At 48.7% G+C, this 27,717-nt stretch overlaps 1 protein-coding gene across 2 annotated transcripts in view; it reads left to right on the forward strand.

Annotated features, from left to right (window-relative positions):
- The first annotated feature begins 4,170 nt into the window (after positions 1-4,170).
- SYDE2 (synapse defective Rho GTPase homolog 2) overlaps positions 4,171-27,717 on the forward strand; it is a 40,554-nt gene continuing 17,007 nt past the window's right edge. Inside the window, exons 1-4 of one of the 2 annotated variants that reach the window (XM_073643562.1) lie at positions 4,171-6,291; positions 15,290-15,922; positions 24,692-25,782; positions 27,464-27,590. In XM_073643562.1, the coding sequence (XP_073499663.1) occupies positions 4,467-6,291; positions 15,290-15,922; positions 24,692-25,782; positions 27,464-27,590 (3,676 nt within the window). In that variant the 5' untranslated portion in view covers positions 4,171-4,466. The remainder of the gene's footprint in view (positions 6,292-15,289; positions 15,923-24,691; positions 25,783-27,463; positions 27,591-27,717) is intronic. The other variant, XM_073643563.1, reaches the window with a different exon arrangement.

A 27,717-nucleotide genomic window follows, 5' to 3' on the forward strand; every position in this document is an offset into this window, starting at 1 on the left:
GCAGCTCTGCTGCTGACAGGAGGAGAATAGCAGAGGAGCTGAAGGGATTCCTCCTCTGCTTCCTCCCTGACCCAGGCGCGCGCAGCTTGATGATGTCATCATGCTGCGTGCGCCTGGGTCAGGTAGGAAGCTGCCGGCAACCAGGAGAATGCTGCAGGGGAGAGAGCTGAGGTAACTTGTTGTTTTTTGTTTTTTTTTACCGCTGGGGAGGGGAGGTGGGGAGAGCAATGGTGGGATGGTGGGGCTGAGGAGAGCAATAATGGGTCTGGGGAGAGAAATTATGGGATGGTGGGGCTGGGGAGAGCAATTATGGGGCTGGGGAGAGGAATGATGGGGCTGATGGGGCTGGAGAGAGCAATGATGGGGTTAAGGAGAGCAAGGATGGGGCTGAGGTGAGCAATGATGGGGCTTCTGGGGCTTGGGAGAGCAATGATGGGGTTGGGGAGAGCAATGATGGGGATGGTGGGTCTGGGGAGAGAAATGATGGGGCTGGAGAGAGCAATGATGGGGATGGGGGGCTGGGGAGAGAAATGATGGGGCTGGAGAGAGCAATGATGGGGATGGGGGGCTGGGGAGAGCAATGGTGGGGATGGGGGGGCTGGGGAGAGCAATGATGGGGCTGGTGGTGATGGAGAGAGCAGTGATGCGGCTGGAGAGAGCAATGATGGGGATAGTGGGGCTGGGGAGAGCAATGATAGGGATATGGGGAAGGAGAGAGCAATGACGGGTTGCTGGGAGAGAGCAATGATGGGAGTGCTGGGAGACAGCAATGATGGGGGTGCTGTGAGAGCAAAGATGGTACTGTGAGAGAGCAATGACGGGGTTTGCTGTGAGAGAGCAATGACGGGGTGCTCAGAAAGCAATGACGGGGTGCTGGGACAGAGCAATGACGGGGGTGCTGGGAGAGAGCAATGAAGGGGGTGCTGGGACAGAGCAATGATGGGGATGCTGGGAGAGAGCAATGATGGGGGTGCTGGGAGAGAGCAATGACGGGGGTGCTGGGAGAGAGCAATGACGGGGGTGCTGGGAGAGAGCAATGACGGGATTGCTGGGAGAGAGCAATGACGGGGGTGCTGGGAGAGAGCAATGATCGGGGAGCTGGGACAGAGCAATGATGGAGGTGCTGGGACAGATCAATGATGAGGGTGCTGGGAGAGAGCAATGATGGGGTGCTGGGAGACAGCAATGATGGGGGTGCTGGGACAGAGCAATGATGGGGGTGCTGGGAGAGAGAAATGATCGGGGTGCTGGGACAGAGCAATGATGGAGGAGCTGGGACAGAGCAATGATGGGGGTGCTGGGAGAGAGCAATGAAGGAAGTGCTGGGAGAGATCAATGACGGGGGTGCTGGGAGAGAGCAATGACGGGGGTGCTGGGAGAGAGCAATGACGGGAGTGCTGGGAGAGAGCAATGACGGGGGTGCTGGGACAGAGCAATGATGGAGGTGCTGGGACAGAGCAATGATGAGGGTGCTGGGAGAGAGCAATGATGAGGGTGCTGGGAGAGAGCAATGATGAGGGTGCTGGGAGAGAGCAATGATGAGGGTGCTGGGAGAGAGCAATGATGAGGGTGCTGGGAGAGAGCAATGATGAGGGTGCTGGGAGAGAGCAATGATGGGGTGCTGGGAGAGAGCAATGACAGGGGGGCTGGGACAGACCAATGATGAAGGTGCTGGGACAGAGCAATGATGGAGGCGGTGGGAGAGAGAGAGCAATGATGGGGGTTTCACTTTGCTTGTACTGTAAAGCCTTGTATATATTCCGTGTGCACATAGCCTTACAGTTAATTGGGGAGAGTCACAGAGACTGAATAATTTATATTATTGGCTGGTGGAGATTATAGTTAATGGGGGGCACAGTGCTGCTTATCACTTTATATTTTGATTACTAAGTGGCTAATAGTATATTAAAGGGGGGGGTACATATCTGTAGTCAGTAGCGCAGTGTGGGGGAGATGCATGTACAATATATGTGACCTTGTTATTTTCTAGGCTGGAGATCATCGTGACAAGACGAGTCGTGGCTGGGAGATGTCGACATGAAGGTCTGACCAGATGGAGAAGAAGCAGCAGAATCCGTCTCTGATCAGATGAGACGTCAGCGGTAAGTGCCTGGATGTAAATATTATTCTATATCTGCACTGTGTGACTTGGAGTGATAATGTTGTCTGTAAAATCCCTTAGGCTGCATTCTCACATTTGTGTGAAATGTCCGTGTGCTGCCAGATTTTTTTTATCGGATGGTCCACGGACTCGTAGAGTTTTATAGATCCATTCACACATCCATGAAATCACAGATCTGAGAATGAGATCTGTGAGGGTCAGAGAATGTCCTGTTCTGATCTGATTTTGAGGATTAGAATAGGACATGCTCAATGCGTCGGTAAAACAGGGCAGCACACCGACACTGCACACAGATGCAGGAATGTAGCCGTATTATGTATAGCACAGTCCCTTAGTATATAGTGTACCCACTTATTATGTATAGCATACTCCCTTAGTATATAGTGTACCCACTTATTATGTATAGCATACTCCCTTAGTATATAGTGTACTCACTTATTATGTATAGCGCCATCCTTAGTTATATAGTTTCCTCTTTTATTATGTATAACACTCTCCCTTATTATATACCATCCTCTCTAGCTCTAGGAGGTCACAGTTGGGGGATCATACTATGTTGGGGTCAGCATACTTTGCCCTGGGAGTTGAGGTGGGGTACAGTAGGGTCATTATACTGCGCATGTGGAGGAATTCACCATGGGGGTATCACACTGTGTTTGGGGGCACTTTTGTTGGCATCACACGTTATGGGGCAATGAAAGAGGAATCTAGGACTTCAGCAGGAGGAAAATTACTATGTAAGGCTGTGTGCCCACGTAGCGTTTTTCAAGCGTATATGCTGCGGAATTTCCGCAGCGTAAACGCTTGAAAAAAGCATGTATATCCGCACCCCATGGTCCCCAATGGCATTCCGCAATGTCAATGCCCATGCTGCGGATTTTTCCGCAGCGTATATGCTGCGGTGAAAAATCCGCAGCATGTTCATTAATTTTGCGGAAGCGCAGCGGAATCAATGTGCGGATGGTACCCAAGTCTGGATGAGAGGAGACTCTCATCCAGACCTGGGTACCAAAGAACCTGTAAAAAAAAGAATAAAATAAAGTTTATACTTATCTTCTGATGTTTTCCTTCCGTCGCGCTGTTGTCTGAAGGACCTGCCACGTCATTGAGTCATGTGACCCACCACATGACTCAATGACGTCACCGCAGGTCCTGCACACAACAGCGTGAGCCGCTCAAGCCTCCGGACGGGGCAGAGAATGCATCAGAAGGTGAGTATAAAGTTTATTTTTTTATTTTTTACCATTCTGAACAAGTTGTCAAGCACTTTTCCAAGTGATGCTTGGAGAAGTGCTTGATAACCCGCATGCGGAAATGCATGCAAAGACGCCTCACAAACGCTTCTACCTGGCGGGAAAACCGCATGTAATATCCGCATGCGATTTTCCCGCCAGGGAGAAGCGTAAAAAATATGCTTCAGGTCCGCAACGTGGGCACATAGCCTAAAGGATGAAAAGTTGTGAGATCTGCTCTTCTGTGACCCCGACAATTATTTACATTTTTTTTGTGGGGGGAGGGGGCCCATTTAGAACTTCTGCTATGGGGCCCCATGATTCCTATGTACGCCCCTGGTCAGAAGAGTCCTTAGAACGATCTTACCTCCTTGAGCTCGCCATATGCAGAACGGCAGCACCCCGGCCAAGGCGAGTCAATGGGGACATCCATGGCAGTCCTTACATACACACCAACTGGTTACATGTAAAGTGTTAGCATGCACTGCTCTGATGCATTTTTTCGCATGTTTTGCACATGCACGAGTCCTGACAATGATGCTCAAGCTGACTCCTAAGTCTCTGTACACACTGAGGTTTTTGAAACTTTTAGGAGCTAAAAATATTGCTTAAAAACATTTGAAAGAGGGGTCCATGACCATGTCACCTGAAGGACCCACACAAACCTTGGTCATACAGACTATGGAAACACTCCACTTTACATTGGTGCCATGTACTCGGTCTATGAGGCAGGAGTGGAGCAGAACTACAACTCCCATGATGCTGAGCGCTCCTTTCACGACAGCTGACGAGCCACAGGTTGTAGATCACATGATCAGATAACCGGGACTGGTCCCCTCAGCCCCGCCCCCTCTGGTGCACTGCGCAGGCGCGGACCCGCGGCCTCTCACCCCAGAAATATTCCAAGTATGTGCAGGGAGAGGAGCCCCGGAGAGCGGCCCCGACACACAGCGCACAGCCGGGAACCGGAGAGGACACGGCAGCCGGGACACTCAGCGCAGCATCAGCCAGTACATGCGCTATACCGCCTGGGGACACTGGACACTATGGAGCCGGGCTCTCACGGACTCTCCACCGCCCGGAGCAGCTCCTGCTGAGGGCACTGGGAAGGAATGGCTGATCCTCTGCGGAGGACTTTATCCAAACTGCGGGGGAAGAGATCCAAGAAGGGGCCGGCGGGGGGACGCGCTAACGGAGAAGGTAAAGAGCCGCCCGGGAGCGCTGGGCGCAGGGTGCCCGGACAGCCGGAGCGTGGAGGGGCACCCGGGCAGTGCAATGGCTGCGTGACTGCAGGAACCCCGGAGATCCCGGGGTGCAGGGCTGACACAAGGGGGCAGGGATGCAGTGCAGACTTGGGGTGCAGGGCTGACACCAGGGGGCAGGGATGCAGTGCAGACTTGGGGTGCAGGGCTGACACCAGGGGGCAGGGCATGGGGTGCAGGGCTTTCACTATGCGGCAAGATACAGGATGCAGAACTGACACCATAAGGCGAGAAATGGGGTGCAAGGTGGGGGATCCTGTTGAGATTTTGTTGGGGTCTCTAGTGCATCCCCCCAGGAGCAGCGCTGGGCCTCCCGGAGGGTGGAATACCCCGAATCACAACAATAACAATGACAATCACCCCTCCCAATGGGAGCAGGCAGCTATGGGGTGCAGGGACTCCGTGGGGTGCAGACACTCTCACTACAGCAATTTGGACTTTGAAGACCCCTGTCCTCCCCACTTTTCTAACAGTCAAGGATGTTATTCCTACTCTGGACATCGGATCCTGGATGCTCCTCTGTTAAAAACCCCAATTAGTGCCCCATATAGCCTGAGCCCTGATTTTGAGGAACACTGGCCCCCTCACAGTGCACCTTCCCCCCTGAATTTCATATACCCTCATCTGCCAGACAGGAGTGTCCCCCAAGATCCCCGTGTGGGTGGTGGGTGCTGCGCATCTGGCGGGGACACAGTCAATGGCCGTAACCCGCCTCTGGTTCTGGCGGGAGGATCGTTTTATGGGGGCATCCAGAGACATTCTGAGGACAGCGAGGAGGACGATTATTACGATAATGAGAATCTCTTGATCACTGGCACTAGTGACTCCCGGTGCCATAACCAGTACACAGGGATGGCAGTCCTGACCCCGCAGACTCACCTGGACAGAAAAGGCAATTTAGACATTTACCTGGAAACTGATAGACTCCGGTCTCAATTGCAGGAGGCCTATTACTTATTAATTCATGCCATGCATGACATGCCCCTGGAAAGCCATACCAATAAGATGGGCACCAGATTAGAAACTTGCCCCTCCAGCTCCCAGTCCCAAGATAGCGTCTATTCCCAGTCCTCCACCCGGGTTGTGGAAAGCGACGTGTGGTCTTCGGATGAGGCCAGTCCTAAACAAGTCTCCCATAGCGACTTAGTGTCCCTGAATGCGTTGATGACTGCCCAGTTGAGCAGAATGCGAAGAATTAGCAAAAGCGTGGATACGGTATATACCCTTCCGTCCCTGGAGCCATTCCATAAGTGCTGTAGTGACAGTCAGATTAAGTACAGCCCCGTCAATAGCAGCTTGTCTTCTGAGTGCGATTTTGGGCACAGTCAGGGCTCGATTGGCCACCAGGCTGATGTGGACAGCAGCGAGGGCAGTCCTCGAGACATTTTATCCACCGTGAACTGGAGGGCAGCCGAGAGCGGCATCCAGAGCCTTCCTGGGACGCCAGGGGACTTTGGCATCACCGGGAATGATGATACCATAGTGGAAGACCAGGGCGGCTCTTCACCCAAACCTTCAGGACTCACCGTCCGGAAAATGCAGAAGTGGATGTACAAAGGACGCTTATTGTCTCTGGAAATGAAGGAACGGCTCATCGGATCGTCCCAGAAAGCCGGCGGCGGCTTTCGCAAGTCGGAGGCTAGCACCAAATCTGATCTTCTCCAGGACAAATCAGGTAGGCGAGCAGGGCACGGGCCCGGCTCCAGGCCTGAACCAACCAATGACCACTAGCTCTTCTCTTAGGTGACACTTGGTGATGGGTCGTATTCTGTATTCCTCAGTTTGGGGTTTTGCGATGCCGTATTGCATGAGCATATCCTTGTACATATCTCGCTCTCTTGTATATCGGTGGATGATATTCCCTCCGTGTTGCATGCATCTTTTACATCTTTGGTGTTGTGCACACTTTATTTACATGGTGTATAAAGTCTTTGGCCGCATACACAGCACAGTGTCTGCAAGTCCTGACAAGGTGATGGCAAAGTGTCCCTTGGTTTTAGTAGTGGTATTCTCCCCCCTTTCCTTTCTTGGATACTTTATGATTTCCTTGTGCAGTAAATACAATGTATCCGATGTTTGTAACGTTTGTATATAGGAAGCCGGAGCTGTCACAGTGCAGACTAAACAGAGCAGATTCCTTTGTTCCCTCTGACTGTTAATACCATATAAAGATATAGCCGCCGTCGTCGCGCTCACTGCCCATTAACTGCTCTTCGCTCTGCCTGAGTTTAGGTCGCTATGATTTAGTCTTTTTTTTTTTTTTCTCCTAGTGAGGCGCTTTTTGCTTTTACACATTAAATATCCAACATAGTTTTCAGATTACGACTCTGAGCCGGGGATTGTTGTTTCCCAGCCTCGGAGATCAGCAGCAAATTATAGACTTTGCTGGTACTAATTTGTTTCTCAGTTAGACAATTAGGTCGGGGATACATTTATATGTGGCTGCGGGTTTAGGAGGAAGCTGGCGGTCAGACGTCCTCTTTTTGTGTTTTTAATAATACAGGGTTAAACTGCTGGGGTCAATTGCAGAATTTCGGGCTTCGTGGTAACTCAGTATTTCCTGACCATACCTGGTTATCCAGTATTCGCGTAGAGAATCATTTGCTTAGTTTTGCCGTAACCGTTATTTGTGCCTAGTCTAGTGTTGCCATGTACTGTCGCTGTTCAGATTCTTCCTGCCTTCCCGATGCTCGGGCACGCTTGATTCAGCTGAGCGTGCTTGTACTCTTATTCTGAATGGTGGGAGCTTTTCCAGACACCTTATTTCCTATGAGAGCAAAGGGATCTGGCATATTGAAAATAAGGAGGTTGTCCAAGATTAGAAAAACATGGTGGCCTTCATCCAAAACCATCGCCGCCCCTGTCTGTAAGTCGTATTTTGGTATTGCAGCTTTGTACCATAAACCTCGGTGGAGATGACATGCAATACCAGCTGCCTGGGGTGGCGTTGTTTCTGGTAGAAGGCAGCAATGCTTTGCTGACCCCAGCCAGCCCCTTTTTAATATCTTTGATTTTTCTTCCCCTCTGCCTAATGGTGAAAACTCGTTCTTCTGAAACGGGCACCTTTTTTAGTCTGCGATCGGTTTCGCACGTCCGTAAAGAGCTTCTTGTGCTCAGATCATAATACGGTTGCTCCAGGTATTATGATCCAAGCGTGGTCATCATGTCTGACCACCTTAGGCCATTGCCACACGACTCGACGGCTTGTCTTCTCTTGATTATAGAAGGATAACACTTTTTGAATGCCCGGTCCTACTATTTTATTAGTACTAGATGTTCAGCCAAAAACCAGAGGCGTGACCAATGGGGGTGGATCATTTGATCATACAGATTACTGATAATGGCCTTGTTTCCAGTATTGCTGCTGAGAAATAGATTGAGTTATGAATGTCAAAGTGTGGTCTGTGTGGACTCCTCTATCGGGTACCTGACCGCTGCAGCCAATCGCTGCCTCAGCGGTCACGTACTAAGCATATGATAGTCACCACTAAGGCCAGTGATTGTCTGCAGCATGCAAAGGACTGGACGTGATTCCTCTGATGCTGGCAGAAAACCTGTTGTGTTTTTGGTGTGGCACTCTGTAAACAACTAGGTGCCATGTTGTGGCTGTCAGAACCTGCTGGGAGTTGTAGTCTTCCATCCCCTGTACCTGTTGTGGTACAAGTTGTAGACCAGTACAGATTTTCTGAGCGATCACCTTTGCACCCTCTGGTCCTGGCAGACAGGTTGGCATCGGACACCCTGCATTGGGGTTTGCTCTGTTTTTTTTTGGCTATTTTGAGATTTTAGAGACTGCTTAATGGGGGTTATTACATGATTCATATTTCCTGCAAAAAAACATCCATCCCAGTTATCCCTCTGTCTGCAAGTAAAGCAGAACGAGCCCGTCTCCTGCAGATCTGCGAGTTTTATCCCGTTATTGGCTCTGCGGTGAATGTAAATATTCCAGCCATTCGGTGCCAATTGTTGAGATGTCATTGCTGTGGGCAGAGCAGACCAGGAATTTGGAGCCGTGTTCATACAGGCCCCTGGGCTTATCTGACAGCTTCAGGAAGATTTATTCTTTTTTTTTTTTTTTCCCAGCGGTGGTGGGACATTCGGAGATTGTGTGTGGTTCATTCCAGGGTATTCGCAGGACGTGCTGCCAAGTGTTCCTGCACATTTTGTGTCCAAAAATAATACATTAAAATCTATTCTCTTCTGTCACGTTGCAAATTCTTTTTTTGAGAGCATTTTGTGACCACAAAACCCTTGATTGCCAGAATGGGGGGTAACTTCTCCCTGGTTCTTCCTTAGAGGGAACTTGTGGTCAGATAGTACATGTTCCTTGCTGCTTCATTCAAGTCTGTACTCGGGTATCTGTCATAGACTTGAATGGCACGGTACGGGCACAAGTATCTGGTTTTGTCGATTTGGTAGGGCCTCCATTTTATAGGGGATAACTTGTTTGGGTTAACAAAGGGGGAAGTAGAGATACTGACTTCTACATTTTGACCAGAATGCCATCTGATGCCAGCTTTCAGTGCTACCTCCTGGCATTGAGTGTGGCATAGTCTTTGTTGGTAGATCTTGATTAGAATTGATCGTGTTCACAAAAAGTCACGTTATCATAACACTTAAGTAGAGAGGCAGAAAAAGAGCGTTGACTGCAGTAAACTTGGCTCTCGCCTGCAGCCAGAAATTACTAAATGGCCTTTTATTCAACCGAGGGAAGGAAAACAAATCTGGCGCTACATGGCGGCTCCCGTGACTGACCGTAGTGTTCACATCAGTTAGTGTATGGCGCAGTGTCGCTGTATAGTGCTACCTCTTCCTGGCTTGTACAGGCCTACATCTAAGGACACATTGATACCTGGCGGTAAATCTGAAAGAAAAAAAAAAAAGGTGATCGATATAAGGAGACTTAAACATTTAAATGACGCATAGTAATATGTAACAATAACTGCAGGTTTTTCAGGATCGCCTTTCTAGATTGCTTTTCTGCTGTCTCTGCTAATGCTTAAAAGATGCTTGTCTGTGAGGCCGCAAAATGATAATTTTTAGACAAATTAATTCTCACCAGTATTTTTGATCTCCCAGTGTAAATGGTCCTCAAAATAAAAAATCTGCAAGACCAAAAGCCGGCCATGCACATTAGATAGCTGAACGACACCGACAGCCATCTCTGCCGCCCCTCCCACGCGCGCTTGCTCCCTTGTTCTTTATGAGAAAGTTACTGACTGATATTTCGTCCGACAGCTTATCTCCAAGAAAGCAAAGGGATCGGCAGTCTGAAATTGGCCATGCCAAACGACATCTCCCCTGACTAGCAGTCGGCCGGTGCCCCCCATACAGATTAGACCATCGGCTGAGCTCGTAGATATCTGCTAAAAGTCTAATGTGTATGGGGGCCTTTTAGTAGATTTCCAAGCCTGCGACCTACCCTGGACAATCGCAGAGCGCAGCGGTGTCAGCTGGGCATCAATAAGAACGGGTAGACTGTCACCGAGTGATAGCTTGTGCAACTTCTATATCACCTGGTGGCTTTCATGTCCTAGTCGGAGGGCAACTCCAGTTGTGAATTTTCACCATTGAGTTCAATCTGTCATTTTGCTACAAATTATCCGGGAATCAAAAAAAAAAAAAAAAAAAAAAAAAAAAAAAGTGTCAAATCCAGCAGTGAACTATATATGCCTCATTTCCCATTTTACCCACTTAAATCGCATTACAGGAGATGGGGCTACAGCTTCATTCCAGGCACAGATCTGTCTTTGGTACATGTCATATCGGTGAAGTCCACACGTTCTGGATCACCGCTGCTTTCCAGAAAGAAGGTTCTGTGACTCTCTCACCCCTTTGGCACCACACGGAGATTTCAGTTCCTGGAATTATGACACCACGTTGATGTGAATGGCCCTTTGTTAGGAGAGCTGTGTGTGAGACGTCCACATACACAGATGTCTTGGTGAAAGGTTGGTTTGCTCTGTAGCCGTTGTCTCCAGCTGTTGGAGAAACTACATCTGCAGTTGGTCACCACCAATACCTTGCACTGACATGTACCTACGAGATCCATTTGGTTCTGCAGCTATTAGAAAGCTATCAAACTACAACTGGCAGCAAGCTCAGGTCCACTTTAAGCTTTGCACCATGTTGCATGCCATGTGTTTTCTTGTTCTCTCGTTTTCCAGGCTTCTGTTCCTTCTCGGATTTTGCCCTTTTTAGCATTTTTTTTTCTGTTTGGGGAAAAAAACAAGAACATGCTCTTCTGAGTCTTTTTGCAGCTTTTTCAAAGCCGAAAATGAACAGAACCTTCAAGTTTTGAGTATTTGATAAAGATTTGGAGAACTTCCACTTGGTTTCTGCACACGCATACCCTAAAGATGTTTTGGTGGAAGTTTTTTTTTTTTTTTTTCTTTTCTTGTGTTGTCCTCTTGAGAAGCCTATGGAAAAAAAATCCTATTCTACCTGAACGTGCAAAATGCTGTGTTTAGACACATTACAATGAAACAAATTGTAAAACTATTGATAAGAAGGCAGCGACAAACTTCGCCCAATACTGTAAAACTGACCTTAAAGGGGATCTCCAGTTTGGATAATGTTTGCTTGACAGTAGGGTCCTCTAGAAAATGCAGATCACAAAGTCTCCCTCTGTTAAGACAATCAGTGATCAACTGTGCAGCAACTGAGTCGGTCGACAGGGGTAGGGGTGCTCGGATACCGGGATGGATGGGTTACTTCTGTGGGGATCACGGTTGGTCGGTTCCTGGTTCCGTGCCCTGGACCGTCAGTAAAGGGATGGGGGTGAGGGTGATGGGAGTATTGTGTCCTGACGCCTCCTGTGGTAACTGATAAGATCGGTTACCAGCGCTGTGTATGGTTGCTGAGGTGATCGGCATACAGCTTGTACGAACGCTATAGGCAGTAATGTCATAGTAGGCACACACACACATTAAGTCTTTGTTTCAGTACCTTTCTTTTACTGATGTCCGGTAACAGGTACAGTTCAGGAGGGTAACCAGGTTTTCGGTGCAGGTAGAGATATTCACTCTGGAGATTGGTGAGGCCTCCTCTAACACTGTGTGCTTTGTTTGGGGTCAGTCCTGCCTTAAGCTGAACCTGCCACCTTTTACTTTCTTTGGGGTCCTTCTCCACAACTGACAATGAGGACCTTTCCTTGGGGCTACCAATACTCTTTCTGGGCCCCTGCTCCTATACTTGGTCAAGTTTGGCAACTCTTTCCCCTTCTTCAGGGGGAGTAGATCCTCCTGATCTGTCCGGGTTTTCTATGCTATTCCTGAATTAATAGCAATCTCGGACTCCGGTGTCCGGGTGAGCTAAAGGGATAATAGTTTTATCTCTTTCTTTCTCCTTCTAGCCTCCGTCCCTCTCTCTAGGGCGCTTCACAATACAGACCTGTTTCCTAGTTCAGGGCTTCACTGGTCCCAGCCAACAGCTCTCTGTCTCTCTCCTCCTTCACCCGTCTCTAGACTAACTGCCACTTTGCTGTCTCCCTGGAAATGGACTCCTCCCCTCAGACCTGGGGTGGAAGGTGTTGTGTGTGCCCAAGTGTTCATCTCTCCCTGCACCTATGGATCCTGTGGTAATCCCCTGCAGGGGTGCCACACTCCTCCACAGGAGAAATGAAGTATTGCAAGTGCCCATTCTCCAACACAAGAGATGCCCTTGTGTAACTCTATGTCCAAGAGATAAGGTGACATCCCTTCCTTGTAACTGTGGGACCGCCCCTTTTAATAACTGGTCAACTATCCTATGTCTCATTGCTGGGGAGAATCAATCAATGGCATTATTATACTGATTCATTTCATTTAATGCAAAAAGTCATTGCTGAAAACCAAGGCAACATCTGCACCAAGGAGCCGTTCCCACATTCAGGCCCCTGGGATTATAAAAATAGCTCCGTGCATATAATCCCAAGAGGAAGTGCACAACCGAAAGGTCACTTTTGGGGACGGAGTGTTAATTGACTGCTACAGTGAGCATTTCCGTTCCCGTGTATCTCTGTCCTCTAGTTGGTGCTTGCCTGGCCCGTTTACAGAAAATCTAGTTGGCATTTTTAGCTAATGTATTGATTCGTTTAGTAGATCCAGCTAGCTGCTTTTTTGTGCTTGTGTTTTGACCCTTTTTTTTTTTTGTAGTTTTGCAATGGCTTTTGCAAAAACTAGAACAGAAATTGCTGCAAACAAATTTTTTTCCAGTCTGTCTGGTGTCCAATACCCATCAGTTCAGGTTCACCCACGTCGCTGCTTATATGAAACGTGAATCCCCATGAGCCGTCATGTTAAAAAAATTCTTATCGGCAATTTTCTTGTCTGTATTACATCCTCGAGTCCCGGCATGACCATTGGCCTCATGACCCAAACTAACAGCATCATAGGGTGTTAGATCAGGTCGCAAGATAGGCCCGGTTTTCTATACATAATCCAATTTTGTTAATTAGTTTTTAAGGGTTTAGGAATATTTAGAGGATCCATTAATTATGTGTAGGGACGCTGGTTCCCGATTATTGACCCGTCCATACAGGCTTGCAATCAGCCCATGAACCAGTAAAACTTTCATTCTTTGAGTGATAATTTTTATGCGTGCATAAAAATTATCGGCAGCACATCACTTTGTAAACAGGATACGAGCTTCTGATAACAGTGACAGTTTATGGACTGTCTTCTGTGCACTCTGAAAGTCGGTATGTGTTAATACGCCAGCAAATGACTGCAGATCGACCATATAATTTTCTCACCACTCTATGGCCATTAGTTCTCTAGATAGCTGAATGCCAAATCTAGGCAGACTGGGTGGTAGTGGATTTATTACTTGCCACCCAGCTTTCCCAGAAATTAGAATTTTTTAACAATTTCGCAACAGATAAAGGACTTAATTTTTACTTAACAAAAACAATTGCCCCACTAAATTTTATCGCTGACCCAGGGACATATCTGGCATTGAGTAGACCTAATTGTCTGAATTAATACCTCCTCTGGTTAATCATCAGCCGATGTTGGAGATAGCGATGACTTCCAGTCCGTTCTGAGCTTTTGGTGGAATGCAGCACAAGTATAAACCTGTCCGTGGTATCGTACCCAGCGCTGTCAAAGGCTTCACACATCCTGAATGGCCAAACTATATTCTGCCAATATCCACCCCTCCTCCCGGAGAACATGAGGCCGGATGAGAACTGCGGTCTGCTCAAGGCCTGCTCAGTGTCTACAAATTGCCTGCTGTAATCTCAGCATTATCCAGGGCGACATTAATAGAAGGGATTGGGTAAACAAGGGTTTAATGCGGCGGTATTGTGCAGCCTGTGAGGACGTGTAGATAGAGATGAATGGAGAGCATATGTTGTGCCGTAATCGTCCCCTTGATGCTAATGGCCTGATGAATGGATGCAATTAACAAGATCCCGTTCAGTCGTCTCTGTCCATGTGACGTTCTGAAATGCTGCTTTGAGCTGTCGCTTGGGCCAAATTCTGTATCGGGAGCCCCCTAACTGCTTCATTATCACCTGCCTTCAGCTCGAGCCATGGCGACTTGATGGATGAAGATCGGTCTTGTGCAAGTCTAGATTAGATAGGTCCACCAGGGTCTTCTCCGCTATTATCTTCATAGTATCAAGCCATCGGGTTGTTGGTCTTCCTCTTCGCCTTGTTCCTTCTATTCTTCCAACCTGATGGCCATTTATAATTCTTTGTGGCCCTATGTAGACTATGGTCTTCAGGAACGTGTGCCATAATCTCCGCAGTATTGGGGAGATATATTACAGTTGGTGCATATGTTGAAATTATACGCCAAGACTTTTGCCAGAATATTACTGACTGCATCCATAGGGCTCCATCAGGCCAGTATATATCCTCCTGTAGTAAGTGTAGCAGATGGTTCTTGCCAAGATAGAGGCCATTAAAGAAAAATAATTGTATCCTGTGCGGTGTGTATTTTTTATAATGGGACATATATCTTTGCCGAACTATACTCCCGAGTCCTCTTGTCAGAGTTGCACACATCGCTGTGTGCGCAGAGGTTCATCCCACAACCCAGGGCTTTGAACAATGTGGTTGGTCCACCTCCCATCTTATCAGCTTTGTGTATCTGGGTACAGTGCTATAGCTATCCGTGGTTGTGCATGGTACGTCAGCTGCTTGTGGCCTCCTTGTTTTCCTCTTCGGTGGGATTTAGAGATAAGTGAATACATTTGTTTTAGTCCGGGGCTCCTAGGTTGGAGCCCTACGAACCACCGGCGACGTTGTATCTGTGAATGCTGTCGCACCAGTCCGGCTAATCAAAAGGGGAGCCACTGATGATGGCAGGTAGGCGGTGGATGACAGGTAGGACGTGGTCTGCTGGGCTCCTGTGCATCAGCCACAGAATACTGTCGTGACCCCCCCCCCCCCCCCAATGATCTGCAGAATGAGGAGTTTCCTAAAGCTGGACCATTGTGTGAGGAGACAGTATGGCCTATACCAGGATGCTTGAGCCCCCCCCCCCACACTGTTATCCATATTGATGCCGTTGTATACTCTGGATGTAAATGTAAAATTCTTTTACCTCCTCGATATCTGTTGTGCACTTGTTGGCGCTGGCTACACTTATTTTCATGCCTTCACAAAGTCTTCTGCCATTTTTGAGTTGTTTGAATATACTTTATATGATGGTTGAGTCTCACTATTGTTTTCTCTCCGGTACAGACTTCATCGAGAACACCTACTCCTCGGCAGTCATCAGACGAGATCTTAAAGTCACCGAGGTGAACCAACACAACCTTCAAAACAACCACATCACCGTATCCAAAAAACGGAACTGGCTAACCCAGAGCACCCATAAGTACCCTCACGTGACCGAGAGCCAGAAACGGAGCCATCAAACCTGGAACTCCAGTCACAAAGTCATTAAAGAAACAGTCCTCCAACTATCACGACCAGACAGAGATGTGTCCAGCAAAGCAACGGAGACCGCGCCGTTGGTGCCAACCGTCCCACGTGTGCCCGCTGGCACCTCTGACCTGAGTGAAGACAATGATGCTGATGATGAAGGGGAAATTTGGTACAATCCAATCCCCGAGGATGATGAACCTCACATCTGCCCCAAAAGCTTTCCCGACCTGACCTCTTGTGAATCTGAATATGACGTGTCTGAAGTACCTACAAGACCAGGATGCCTGCCAGGTCAGGGCGAGCCGCTGGCTCCAGCCACGGATAATAACGGAGATTCCATGGATTCAATGGACTATGGCGTGCAGCTGTGCAAGCAGAGATTTGTGTCCAAGACGGCAGCATCCCTGTCTACGGAGGAGCCACCTGCATGTGGATCTTATGACCCTGGTAGGACCCTCTGCTGTATTATGTGATGTTATAACTTGCACTTGGTCTTGAATAAGACCCCAGTTTTGGCACAACATTATCTTAAAACATATAAGCACCACTCTACCATGTTTGGTCCATATAATTGTCAGACTGATCATCACTTCAAAACAGAAAACAGGTGTGAACAGGTGCAAGCTCAGAGTAGCCACCGCCATATATAGCTAACTTTAGAGTGCAGATTAATTTGTTGGTCCATATAATTGGACGTAAGCCGTGTGCATCTGTTGCTACTTGTGATGCAAAAGAAGGCGCCGCCTATCCGCGAGCTGTGCTAATTCTAGAGGCTCAGTTGTTAAACCAATTTACACCATAGTAAATTGGCCCACCCGTACTTTATTTTACTAGTTTTTCACGTTTGTTACCAGATCTCACACCATTTTGTAATTATCCACCTTTTGGGACAATTTTTTTTTTTTTTTTTTGGGGGGGCTAAAAAATAATTTTTGTAATTTTCATTAAACATTTTGCAGTTTGCCTTCTGTAGCTTGTGTGCTGCACCGTCTATTGCTAGCTGCAGAATGGGTTAACTGAGAATCACAGTAAGCTCCTGAGGGTCCAAATAGGGGAATTTGTAATTATTTTAGTTTTTTTTCTGACCCCAGACCACATCAAATTTCAATATGCAAGGAATAAAGGGCTTACAAAAGCAAAACTGCAAAATTTGTAATGAAACTAAATTGCAAAAGTGATTTTTAGCTCAAAATGCGTGCATTTAAGTGAAATAAAAAAGAATATTTCCCCTTTTTTAAAGAAGATGAGCTGCTAATGAAAGCTTTCACTGGAGAGAATGGGAGTTGGGGTTCACAGTGACTATAACCGCGCCACTTTTATACTCAAGGCAGCAGGAAGTCGCTAATGGGGCATATGGGTATGGGTTGTCCTAGGGCTGCTGGTACTTTTCTGGAATATTCTGCAGAAGTCATTGAGGGATATATATTAACGATAGTGCAAAAGTGCAGTAGTGGCCCTTGGCAACCAGATTTCAGCCCCTTTTTTTTGGAAAATGTAAACTGAACTGGTTGGTTGCTATGGGCAACTTCTCTGCTTTTCCTTAGCAATATTATTCCTAAACGAACGGTCAGACTTGTCAAATGTAGGCGTTTCTCTAATGCACATTTAGATAGATGATGCCTGTTACAAAAAAAAAAAAATAAACGCTAGGCCTCAGCTATTAGAAATCTGTTACCCATAGCAACCAATCACAGCTCCGCTTTCATTTTGACAGAGCTCTTTTAGAAATGAAAGCTGAGGTCTGATTGGTTGCTATGGGCAACAGGCAGTCTTTCTTTCTAGACAGGGATTTTTGATCCCAGTATATTATTATTGGTCCGTCTACACGTATATTATACATGTTCCTCTGATGGCGGCAGCCTTTATGCTGTTTAGGCAGTTCTAGCGGGAAGAAAAATAAATGTCTTTCAAAAACTTTTCTTTGCCGGTCTCCGGTCGTCTTCTGTTATGTAATCTAATCTGAGCGATGTTATGTTAACGGAGCCAGAAAAGCAGAGAAGGTTTAATATCCTGCTTTTCTGTGACTTGTTACTGCCATATGAGAGGGGCTTTGTCCTGCTCTGGTAAATAGAGCGTATGTGACGTGAGCGCCCCCCGCCCCCATCCCCTCCATAAACGGCTCCTATGTGCCCTCCACGTGTATACATGAAGCACCATTTGTCTTTATTTCTGCATCGGCGCGCCCTCCGTTGGTCCTTTTGATCCAGATTCGGGGCCTGATGGGAGTCGTAGTTTCAGCGCAGCTCTTGCTGTTGTAGCAATACAATAATGGAGGTGATAGTTTCACAGAAGCGAGAAGTCCATGTTTTGGACATGGGTTTAGCAACCTGTGGGACTTGAGCTGTTGTGAAACTACCACTAGCCGCCAGTCTGAGATGCTGGGAGTTATAGTTGCTGGAGTGCTGCAGGTCGGTTTAGAGGAAGGCGTTATCATATATATAGACAGGCTCCGGATGTGGGTTTTGTGTTTTTCTTCTATTTTTCGCTGCTGTAGCTATTCCTGGAAAATCTGCGGCTCTGACCCTGGATTCAGGAATGTAACACATCACTCAGGATATCCGGATACAAGGCCGACCGTTCAGGGTCACTTCTCTCCTCATCTTTGTTTTTCACCGAACTTTCTTTCTCCATTTTTCTTGCTTTTACTCGCTCTGTAACTTTATGTCCCTGACAGACCTGCTGCAAAGTTCTTATCTCTTAAGACCCCAACACACGTTACAACATACATGTCAAAATCTGGCCCGCAGGGTGATTATATTTGGCCCACAACCCCCTATGTAGGGCCCATTATGCTGTATGGAGCGCTATGGTGGGGCCCATTATGCTGTATGGAGCGCTATGGTGGGGCCCATTATGCTGTATGGAGCGCTATGGTGGGGCCCATTATGCTGTATGGAGCGCTATGGTGGGGCCCATTATGCTGTATGGAGCGCTATGGTGGGGCCCATTATGCTGTATGGAGCGCTATGGTGGGGCCCATTATGCTGTATGGAGCGCTATGGTGGGGCCCATTATGCTGTATGGAGCGCTATGGTGGGGCCCATTATGCTGTATGGAGCGCTATGGTGGGGCCCATTATGCTGTATGGAGCGCTATGGCGGGGCCCATTATGCTGTATGGAGCGCTATGGCGGGGCCCATTATGCTGTATGGAGGGCTATGGCGGGGCCCATTATGCTGTATGGAGGGCTATGGCGGGGCCCATTATGCTGTATGGAGGGCTATGGCGGGGCCCATTATGCTGTATGGAGGGCTATGGCGGGGCCCATTATGCTGTATGGAGGGCTATGGCGGGGCCCATTATGCTGTATGGAGGGCTATGGCGGGGCCCATTATGCTGTATGGAGGGCTATGGCGGGGCCCATTATGCTGTATGGAGGGCTATGGCGGGGCCCATTATGCTGTATGGAGGGCTATGGCGGGGCCCATTATGCTGTATGGAGGGCTATGGCGGGGCCCATTATGCTGTATGGAGGGCTATGGCGGGGCCCATTATGCTGTATGGAGGGCTATGGCGGGGCCCATTATGCTGTATGGAGGGCTATGGCGGGGCCCATTATGCTGTATGGAGGGCTATGGCGGGGCCCATTATGCTGTATGGAGGGCTATGGCGGGGCCCATTATGCTGTATGGAGGGCTATGGCGGGGCCCATTATGCTGTATGGAGGGCTATGGCGGGGCCCATTATGCTGTATGGAGGGCTATGGCGGGGCCCATTATGCTGTGCGGAGCGCTATGGCGGGGCCCATTATGCTGTGCGGAGCGCTATGGCGGGGCCCATTATGCTGTGCGGAGCGCTATGGCGGGGCCCATTATGCTGTGCGGAGCGCTATGGCGGGGCCCATTATGCTGTGCGGAGCGCTATGGCGGGGCCCATTATGCTGTGCGGAGCGCTATGGCGGGGCCCATTATGCTGTGCGGAGCGCTATGGCGGGGCCCATTATGCTGTGCGGAGCGCTATGGCGGGGCCCATTATGCTGTGCGGAGCGCTATGGCGGGGCCCATTATGCTGTGCGGAGCGCTATGGCGGGGCCCATTATGCTGTGCGGAGCGCTATGGCGGGGCCCACTATGCTGTGCGGAGCGCTATGGCGGGGCCCACTATGCTGTGCGGAGCGCTATGGCGGGGCCCACTATGCTGTGCGGAGCGCTATGGCGGGGCCCACTATGCTGTGCGGAGCGCTATGGCGGGGCCCACTATGCTGTGCGGAGCGCTATGGCGGGGCCCACTATGCTGTGCGGAGCACATCACACTAAGATGTCTCCTAGACCTAGAGAATACAGGAGTGCTAAGCAGAGCGAGGGCTCCTGTATATGGAGGAGTCCGGAGAGAAGTGCTGATAGCCATCTAATCTGTATGGGGCGCTTTACATGTAGACATACATACAGTGGGGATCCCAGGGATTGCAGCCTATGGCCACAGCCCCACGATCAGTATTTGGTCAGTATTCGGTCAGTATTATTTCTCAGGAGTGGGAGCCAAAACCAGGTGAGGAACAATCAGAGAAAAGGTGTAATAGAAACAAGTCACCAATTCTGCATTTATCACCCACTCCTGGTTTTGGCTCCCACTCCTGAGAAATAATACTGACCGAATACTGATAGTGGGGCCGTGGCCTAACTCTTCGTCATTTCTGCTGCAAATCCAAACTTTGCACAGACTTCTTATGAACATAAAAGTTATGGACCATGATATATTTAATAGAGTGTGTGTGTGTGTGTGTGTGTGTGTGTGTGTGTGTGTGTGTGTGTGTGTGTGTGTGTGTGTGTGTGTGTGTGTGTGTGTGTGTGTGTAAAATATATATATAACTTAGTACAGACCAAAAGTTTGGACACACCTTCTCATTTAAAGATTTTTCTGTATTTTCATCACTATGAAAATTGTACATTCACACTGAAGGCATCAAAACTATGAATTAACACATGTGGAATTATATACTTAACAGGAAAGTGTGAAACAACTGAAAATATGTCTTATATTCTAGGTTCTTCAAAGTAGCCACCTTTTGCTTTGATGACTGCTTTGCACACTCTTGGCATTCTCTTGATGAGCTTCAAGAGGTAGTCACCGGAAATGGTCTTCCAACAATCTTGAAGGAGTTCCCAGAGATGCTTAGCACTTGTTGGCCCTTTTGCCTTCACTCTGCGGTCCAGCTCACCCCAAACCATCTCGATTAGGTTCAGGTCTGGTGACTGTGGAGGCCAGGTCATCTGGTGTAGCACCCCATCACTCTCCTTCTTGGTCAAATAGCCCTTACACAGCCTGGAGGTGTGTTTGGGGTCATTGTCCTGTTGAAAAATAAATGATGGTCCAACTAAACGCAAACCGGATGGAATAGCATGCCGCTGCAAGATGCTGTGGTAGCCATGCTGGTTCAGTATGCCTTCAATTTTGAATAAATCCCCAACAGTGTCACCAGCAAAGCCCCCCCACACCATCACACCTCCTCCTCCATGCTTCACGGTGGGAACCAGGCATGTAGAGTCCATCCGTTCACCTTTTCTGCGTCGCACAACCAAAGATCTATATATATGTAGATGTATGTATGATATATATTTACACACACATATATTCTCTATTAAATATATCATGGTCCATAATTTTATGTTCATAAGAAGTCTGTGCAAAGTTTGGATGTAGATTTGCAGCAGAAATGACGAAGAGTTAGACCACGGCCCCACTATCAGTATTCGGTCAGTATTATTTCTCAGGAGTGGGAGCCAAAACCAGGAGTGGGTGATAAATGCAGAATTGGTGACTTGTTTCTATTACACCTTTTCTCTGATTGTTCCTCACCTGGTTTTGGCTCCCACTCCTGAGAAAAAATACTGACCAAATACTGATCGTGGGGCTGTGGCCATAGGCTGCAATCCCTGGGATCCCCACTGTATGTATGTCTACATGTAAAGCGCCCCATACAGATTAGATGGCTATCAGCACTTCTCTCCGGACTCCTCCATATACAGGAGCCCTCGCTCTGCTTAGCACTCCTGTATTCTCTAGGTCTAGGAGACATCTTAGTGTGATGTGCTCCGTACAGCATAGTGGGCCCCGCCATAGTGCTCCATACAGCATAGTGGGCCCCGCCATAGCGCTCCATACAGCATAGTGGGCCCCGCCATAGTGCTCCATACAGCATAGTGGGCCCCGCCATAGTGCTCCATACAGCATAGTGGGCCCCGCCATAGTGCTCCATACAGCATAGTGGGCCCCGCCATAGTGCTCCGCACAGCATAGTGGGCCCCGCCATAGTGCTCCGCACAGCATAGTGGGCCCCGCCATAGCGCTCCATACAGCATAGTGGGCCCCGCCATAGCGCTCCATACAGCATAGTGGGCCCCGCCATAGCGCTCCATACAGCATAGTGGGCCCCGCCATAGCGCTCCATACAGCATAGTGGGCCCCGCCATAGCGCTCCATACAGCATAGTGGGCCCCGCCATAGCGCTCCATACAGCATAGTGGGCCCCGCCATAGCCCTCCATACAGCATAGTGGGCCCCGCCATAGCGCTCCATACAGCATAGTGGGCCCCGCCATAGCGCTCCATACAGCATAGTGGGCCCCGCCATAGCGCTCCATACAGCATAGTGGGCCCCGCCATAGCGCTCCATACAGCATAGTGGGCCCCGCCATAGCGCTCCATACAGCATAGTGGGCCCCGCCATAGCGCTCCATACAGCATAGTGGGCCCCGCCATAGCGCTCCATACAGCATAGTGGGCCCCGCCATAGCGCTCCATACAGCATAGTGGGCCCCGCCATAGCGCTCCATACAGCATAGTGGGCCCCGCCATAGCGCTCCATACAGCATAGTGGGCCCCGCCATAGCGCTCCATACAGCATAGTGGGCCCCGCCATAGCGCTCCATACAGCATAGTGGGCCCCGCCATAGCGCTCCATACAGCATAGTGGGCCCCGCCATAGCGCTCCATACAGCATAGTGGGCCCCGCCATAGCGCTCCATACAGCATAGTGGGCCCCGCCATAGCGCTCCATACAGCATAGTGGGCCCCGCCATAGCGCTCCATACAGCATAGTGGGCCCCGCCATAGCGCTCCATACAGCATAGTGGGCCCCGCCATAGCGCTCCATACAGCATAGTGGGCCCCGCCATAGCGCTCCATACAGCATAGTGGGCCCCGCCATAGCGCTCCATACAGCATAGTGGGCCCCGCCATAGCGCTCCATACAGCATAGTGGGCCCCGCCATAGCGCTCCATACAGCATAGTGGGCCCCGCCATAGCGCTCCATACAGCATAGTGGGCCCCGCCATAGCGCTCCATACAGCATAGTGGGCCCCGCCATAGCGCTCCATACAGCATAGTGGGCCCCGCCATAGCGCTCCATACAGCATAGTGGGCCCCGCCATAGCGCTCCATACAGCATAGTGGGCCCCGCCATAGCGCTCCATACAGCATAGTGGGCCCCGCCATAGCGCTCCATACAGCATAGTGGGCCCCGCCATAGCGCTCCATACAGCATAGTGGGCCCCGCCATAGCGCTCCATACAGCATAGTGGGCCCCGCCATAGCGCTCCATACAGCATAGTGGGCCCCGCCATAGCGCTCCATACAGCATAGTGGGCCCCGCCATAGCGCTCCATACAGCATAGTGGGCCCCGCCATAGCGCTCCATACAGCATAGTGGGCCCCGCCATAGCGCTCCATACAGCATAGTGGGCCCCGCCATAGCGCTCCATACAGCATAGTGGGCCCCGCCATAGCGCTCCATACAGCATAGTGGGCCCCGCCATAGCGCTCCATACAGCATAGTGGGCCCCGCCATAGCGCTCCATACAGCATAGTGGGCCCCGCCATAGCGCTCCATACAGCATAGTGGGCCCCGCCATAGCGCTCCATACAGCATAGTGGGCCCCGCCATAGCGCTCCATACAGCATTTTTTGTTAAGTATATAATTCCACATGTGTTAATTCATAGTTTTGATGCCTTCAGTGTGAATGTACAATTTTCATAGTCATGAAAATACAGAAAAATCTTTAAATGAGAAGCTGTGTCCCACATGAGAAGGGAGCCCACCAAGCACACACATATAAAGATGTGGCAAATGGAAAAAAAATGTGCAGTCAGCTCAACCGATACAGTTCTCATAGTGAAGGATCTTGGAAATCCATTTAGATCAAAACGGTGATGTCAAAGTTGAGGGAAATAAAAGGGTTGCTTCTAGCTCCCGATAAGATGGCTCAGATAAAGGATGCTGGAGTCTGGAGTGCGTCTGAAATGCGTAGCTGCTATACATGGCTATATTTTTGAAATCCTCATGTAAGTAAGGTTTTGGTTTTTTTTTTTTGTGTTTTTTTGCAATTTTCTAATGGATAAGTATTTTATCGGGAGCTGGAAGCAGTCCTTTCCTTTCACTTGCACCTAAAAAGATCTCTACTACCTGCCTGGCATAGTTGGCGCAAATCAATTTGTAGGACCCCCGGTCCATCAGCTGCGTCCATAATCTGTGGTCCCTGAAAAGGAGGCCTGAGAACCGCCTCTGACGGCATCTGTTGCTCTTCTTTTGATTCACCTTCCTGGCCCCGCGCTGCACCAGGCCGGCTAATCAAAAGAAGACGCCGTCAGGTAAGAGGCGGTTCTCGGGCCACCCGTCCAGCGACAACAGATTAGACGTAACCGATGGGCCGAGTCCTGTAAATCGATTCGCCCCGTCTCTACAAATCTGCTTTACTCCAAGCGCATGAGAAGCTGGTTAGTATGTAAAGCCTAATTGGGTGTCGCACAGCTTTCTTAGGAACAGATATTACCAAATAATAAGTTTGCAGATGGCGATAACTCCTAAGTTTCAATATAGATCCTGGGAATTGAGAATTGTGGGGGATTATTTGCGCCCGCCGCCTCCTCCCAGAGCGAGCGTTACATGGGTTTCTCTGTTGGTGCACAGCACGTTCCCCTTGTAAAGATGTTTCTCCGGATTCGCTGCCAGAGCCCTCTTAAAATTCTTCTTGGAAACCTCTTAAGTCTGTTATGATGGGATGCGGACCCATCGCACCGGACTATTTTTAGTCTGATGGGAATTTGTCTTAGAATTAAGGGAGAAGTTCACAGATGTTATATAATCTACACTAAGAAGCCACCATTTATGGTTGGCATACAAATGTTCAAGGATGAATGGGTTAATTTGTGAAGTCTAAAAGGAATATAAATCATATCTTTGCAAAAAATCTCATACTTTATTTTTTTTTTTTTTCTTAGGTCCGAAGGTTATTTCTCCTGGATCTGCTGACTTCTCGCCACCTTGTAGTCCCAATCCTGGAAAAAAAGGAGGAAGCATAAATTGGTCTCTTCCAGATAAAATAAAATCTCCAAGGACGGTGCGGAAATTGTCTATGAAAATGAAAAAATTGCCGGAGCTCAGCAGAAAGTTGAGTGTCAAAGGAACATCATGGAGTCATTCAAACTCCGACAATCCGTCTTCCACCTCTAAAGGAAACGGTCAGGAAGCAGGCCATGCAACCTCATTGTCGTCATTAGGGCAAGCAGCGGCTGCCGCCAGCAGGAACGTGATCAGCCGCTATCACCTGGATAGCAGTGTTTCATCCCAGCACAGCTATAAAAAGAAAAATTCTGGGACATCCAAATCTTCGAGTAAAGGGGGCTATCTGAGCGATGGCGACTCCCCCGAGCTTATAGCCAAGTCAGGTAAACATGGAGGGGAGAGCAGGCCCACGAAGGGAAAGGAGCCCCTATCGAGTAATAACGCAAAGTCGGATTTGGACATTGATGCCTTCCGGCACTACAGCTTTTCTGACCAACCAAAGTGTTTCCAGTACGTGTCTGGACTCATGAGCGTTCATTTCTACGGAGCCGAGGACTTAAAGCCGCCAAGAATCGACTCTAAGGATGTATTTTGTGCTATTCAGGTTGACTCTGTGAATAAAGCGAGAACGGCTTTGCTGACCTGCAGGACTTCCTTTCTAGATATGGATCACACCTTTAATATTGAGCTGGAGAACGCCCAGCACCTAAAACTTGTCGTGTTCAGTTGGGACCCAGCACCAAAGAAGAATAGGGTCTGTTGCCACGGGACGGTCATCCTGCCGGCACTTTTTAGGGTCACAAAAACCCATCAGCTGGCGGTGAAATTGGAACCCCGGGGCTTAATCTATGTGAAGCTAAGCCTCATGGAGCAGTGGGAGAACTCTGCAGACCGTCTCGGAGTGGATCGAGAACCCATCATATTTGGTGTCGACGCTCGACAGGTTGTTGAGAAGGAAAATTCAGGACTGATGGTCCCACTTCTCATGGACAAGTGTATAATGGAAATAGAGAAGAGAGGCTGCCAGGTAAGCGGGTGCTCCGACTCTTAATGTCATGTCTTCAAATGTATAAGGCGAATCTCCACACGGTGGAACGGTCTAGTTTAGGCTCTGTTCACACTGGTGGCGGAGACTTTGTTCAGACCCTTCATCCCCAGCGTTATTCTTCACGACAAAATGATGGAAATCATTACCGCATCTAAGTCAGTAAGGTCCGTTGGGTGTCGGAGGTGTCTGGTAGAGCAACGTTAGTCTTCGTTCAAACTACCATATTCTACTGTCTTCTTATGGACGGCAGTGCCTGGATTGGCCGTGGATCTCCTGACCCTATCCTTTTGTCTCTGAGGCTGTAAGTTTAGGTTAGAAGACCACCGCCAGTCCCGACACTGTGGCCTCTATATAGACTGTGAATTATGGCTGTGTGGACACCGCTTTAGGCCACCTCTGTGCTCATAAATGGAGTTTAATGCATAATAAGCGCCAGCTGAGGTTGTCCACCTTTGTGAAAATGTTTTTGCAATTGAGTTTTATTAAAAAATTTGCACCCTAGGCTTTGTTTTCCTGCATATTCTACTTTGATGTGGTCATAAATCGGCAGAGAGGAGATCAGATAATAGTTACAAACTCCTTGTCGGACTGTCATAACAGCTTTCTGACTTATTCTCAGTTGACTCATTCTATAGCTAACCTCTGTGTTGCAGTATGGAAGGCACACTGTGCAAAAGTTTTAGTAAAATCCAGTTGCAAAAATGATTTTTTTTTGTTAATTTAGTCCCAAATACATGTAGTAAAGTAAAATCCTCAGAAGTGCAGAAGCCCTTTAAGGGGCGTCCTTTAGATTCGGTCATGGGTCCTCCCAGCAGGAGGAACACCGGAGTACAGACAGTGTTTTGGCGGCAGATGTGACGAGTGCGGTATACCTGGCACGCGGATACTCCTATGAACACTGCGGTCGTCTCTCGTCCTGACAGCGAGCACGCGGCGCTCCGTGGTGTTTGCTCAGGATAACATTGATGGTCTCTGATTTCGCACCTGCCAGGTGTCCTTGTACATAAGTGTTTGCACATGTTGATGGCAGATGTCTGCCTCATGGGGGGGTGTTACGGGGCGACCATCCCTGGCCGCTTAAGGTGCAAAGTCTGTTTAAACACTAGAACCATTTTGGAGCAAATACAGGATTGCTAGGATACAAATTACCAAGGAGGAGCCGCTCATCCAGAAGTAACGTCTGTTTTCATTTTACATTATATTATGGAATTAACCTCCGAAAGTTGAGTAACAGGAATCGTACAAAATCAGTGCATTACACTCCAGAGCTGCATTCACAATTCTGCAGTCTGAAATTTTCTAGATTTTAGTGTTAGTACAGAGCTTATATATTCCCATACAGTACCTGGTGTCAATTCTTACACCCCCTCCCCCCTGTATTATAGCAGCTGGACTGAGCTGTCAGATGTGTCCTCAGAGGCTTGCTGACAGTTTCCAGTTAGAATTTTTAATGCAGCTCTGGGTTGTAATAAAGGCTAAATCCCGGATCCACTCACAATACTGATTCAATATTTATGTTGCTGTCCAGACATTGCTCCTATGCCAAACCATATGTGCAAGTCACAGCAGTGCGATGTAAGTGTTGCCATAGGGAATTAATCTGCTATATGTTGTCTGTAACACCGTATCCTCTACGTCACCGTTCTCATTCATGTTGCAGGTGGTCGGCTTGTACCGACTGTGCGGCTCTGCAGCTGTGAAGAAAGAACTGCGGGAAGCTTTTGAGAAGGATAGTAAATCTGTGGGGCTCTGTGAGAACGACTACCCGGACATCAACGTTATAACAGGTAGGGACCCGGTGACCTTCAGAAATGTCTTTACTGTGTGTGTATATACTGTCACTTCACCAGCAGAATAGTGAGTGCTGCTCTGGAGTATTATACAGGATGTAACTCAGGGTCAGTAATGTAATGT

This window comes from Phyllobates terribilis, unplaced genomic scaffold (assembly GCF_046119375.1).
Source record: "Phyllobates terribilis strain yellow unplaced genomic scaffold, ASM4611937v1 Scaffold_8__6_contigs__length_399053987, whole genome shotgun sequence".
NCBI classification, from domain to species: domain Eukaryota; kingdom Metazoa; phylum Chordata; class Amphibia; order Anura; family Dendrobatidae; genus Phyllobates; species Phyllobates terribilis.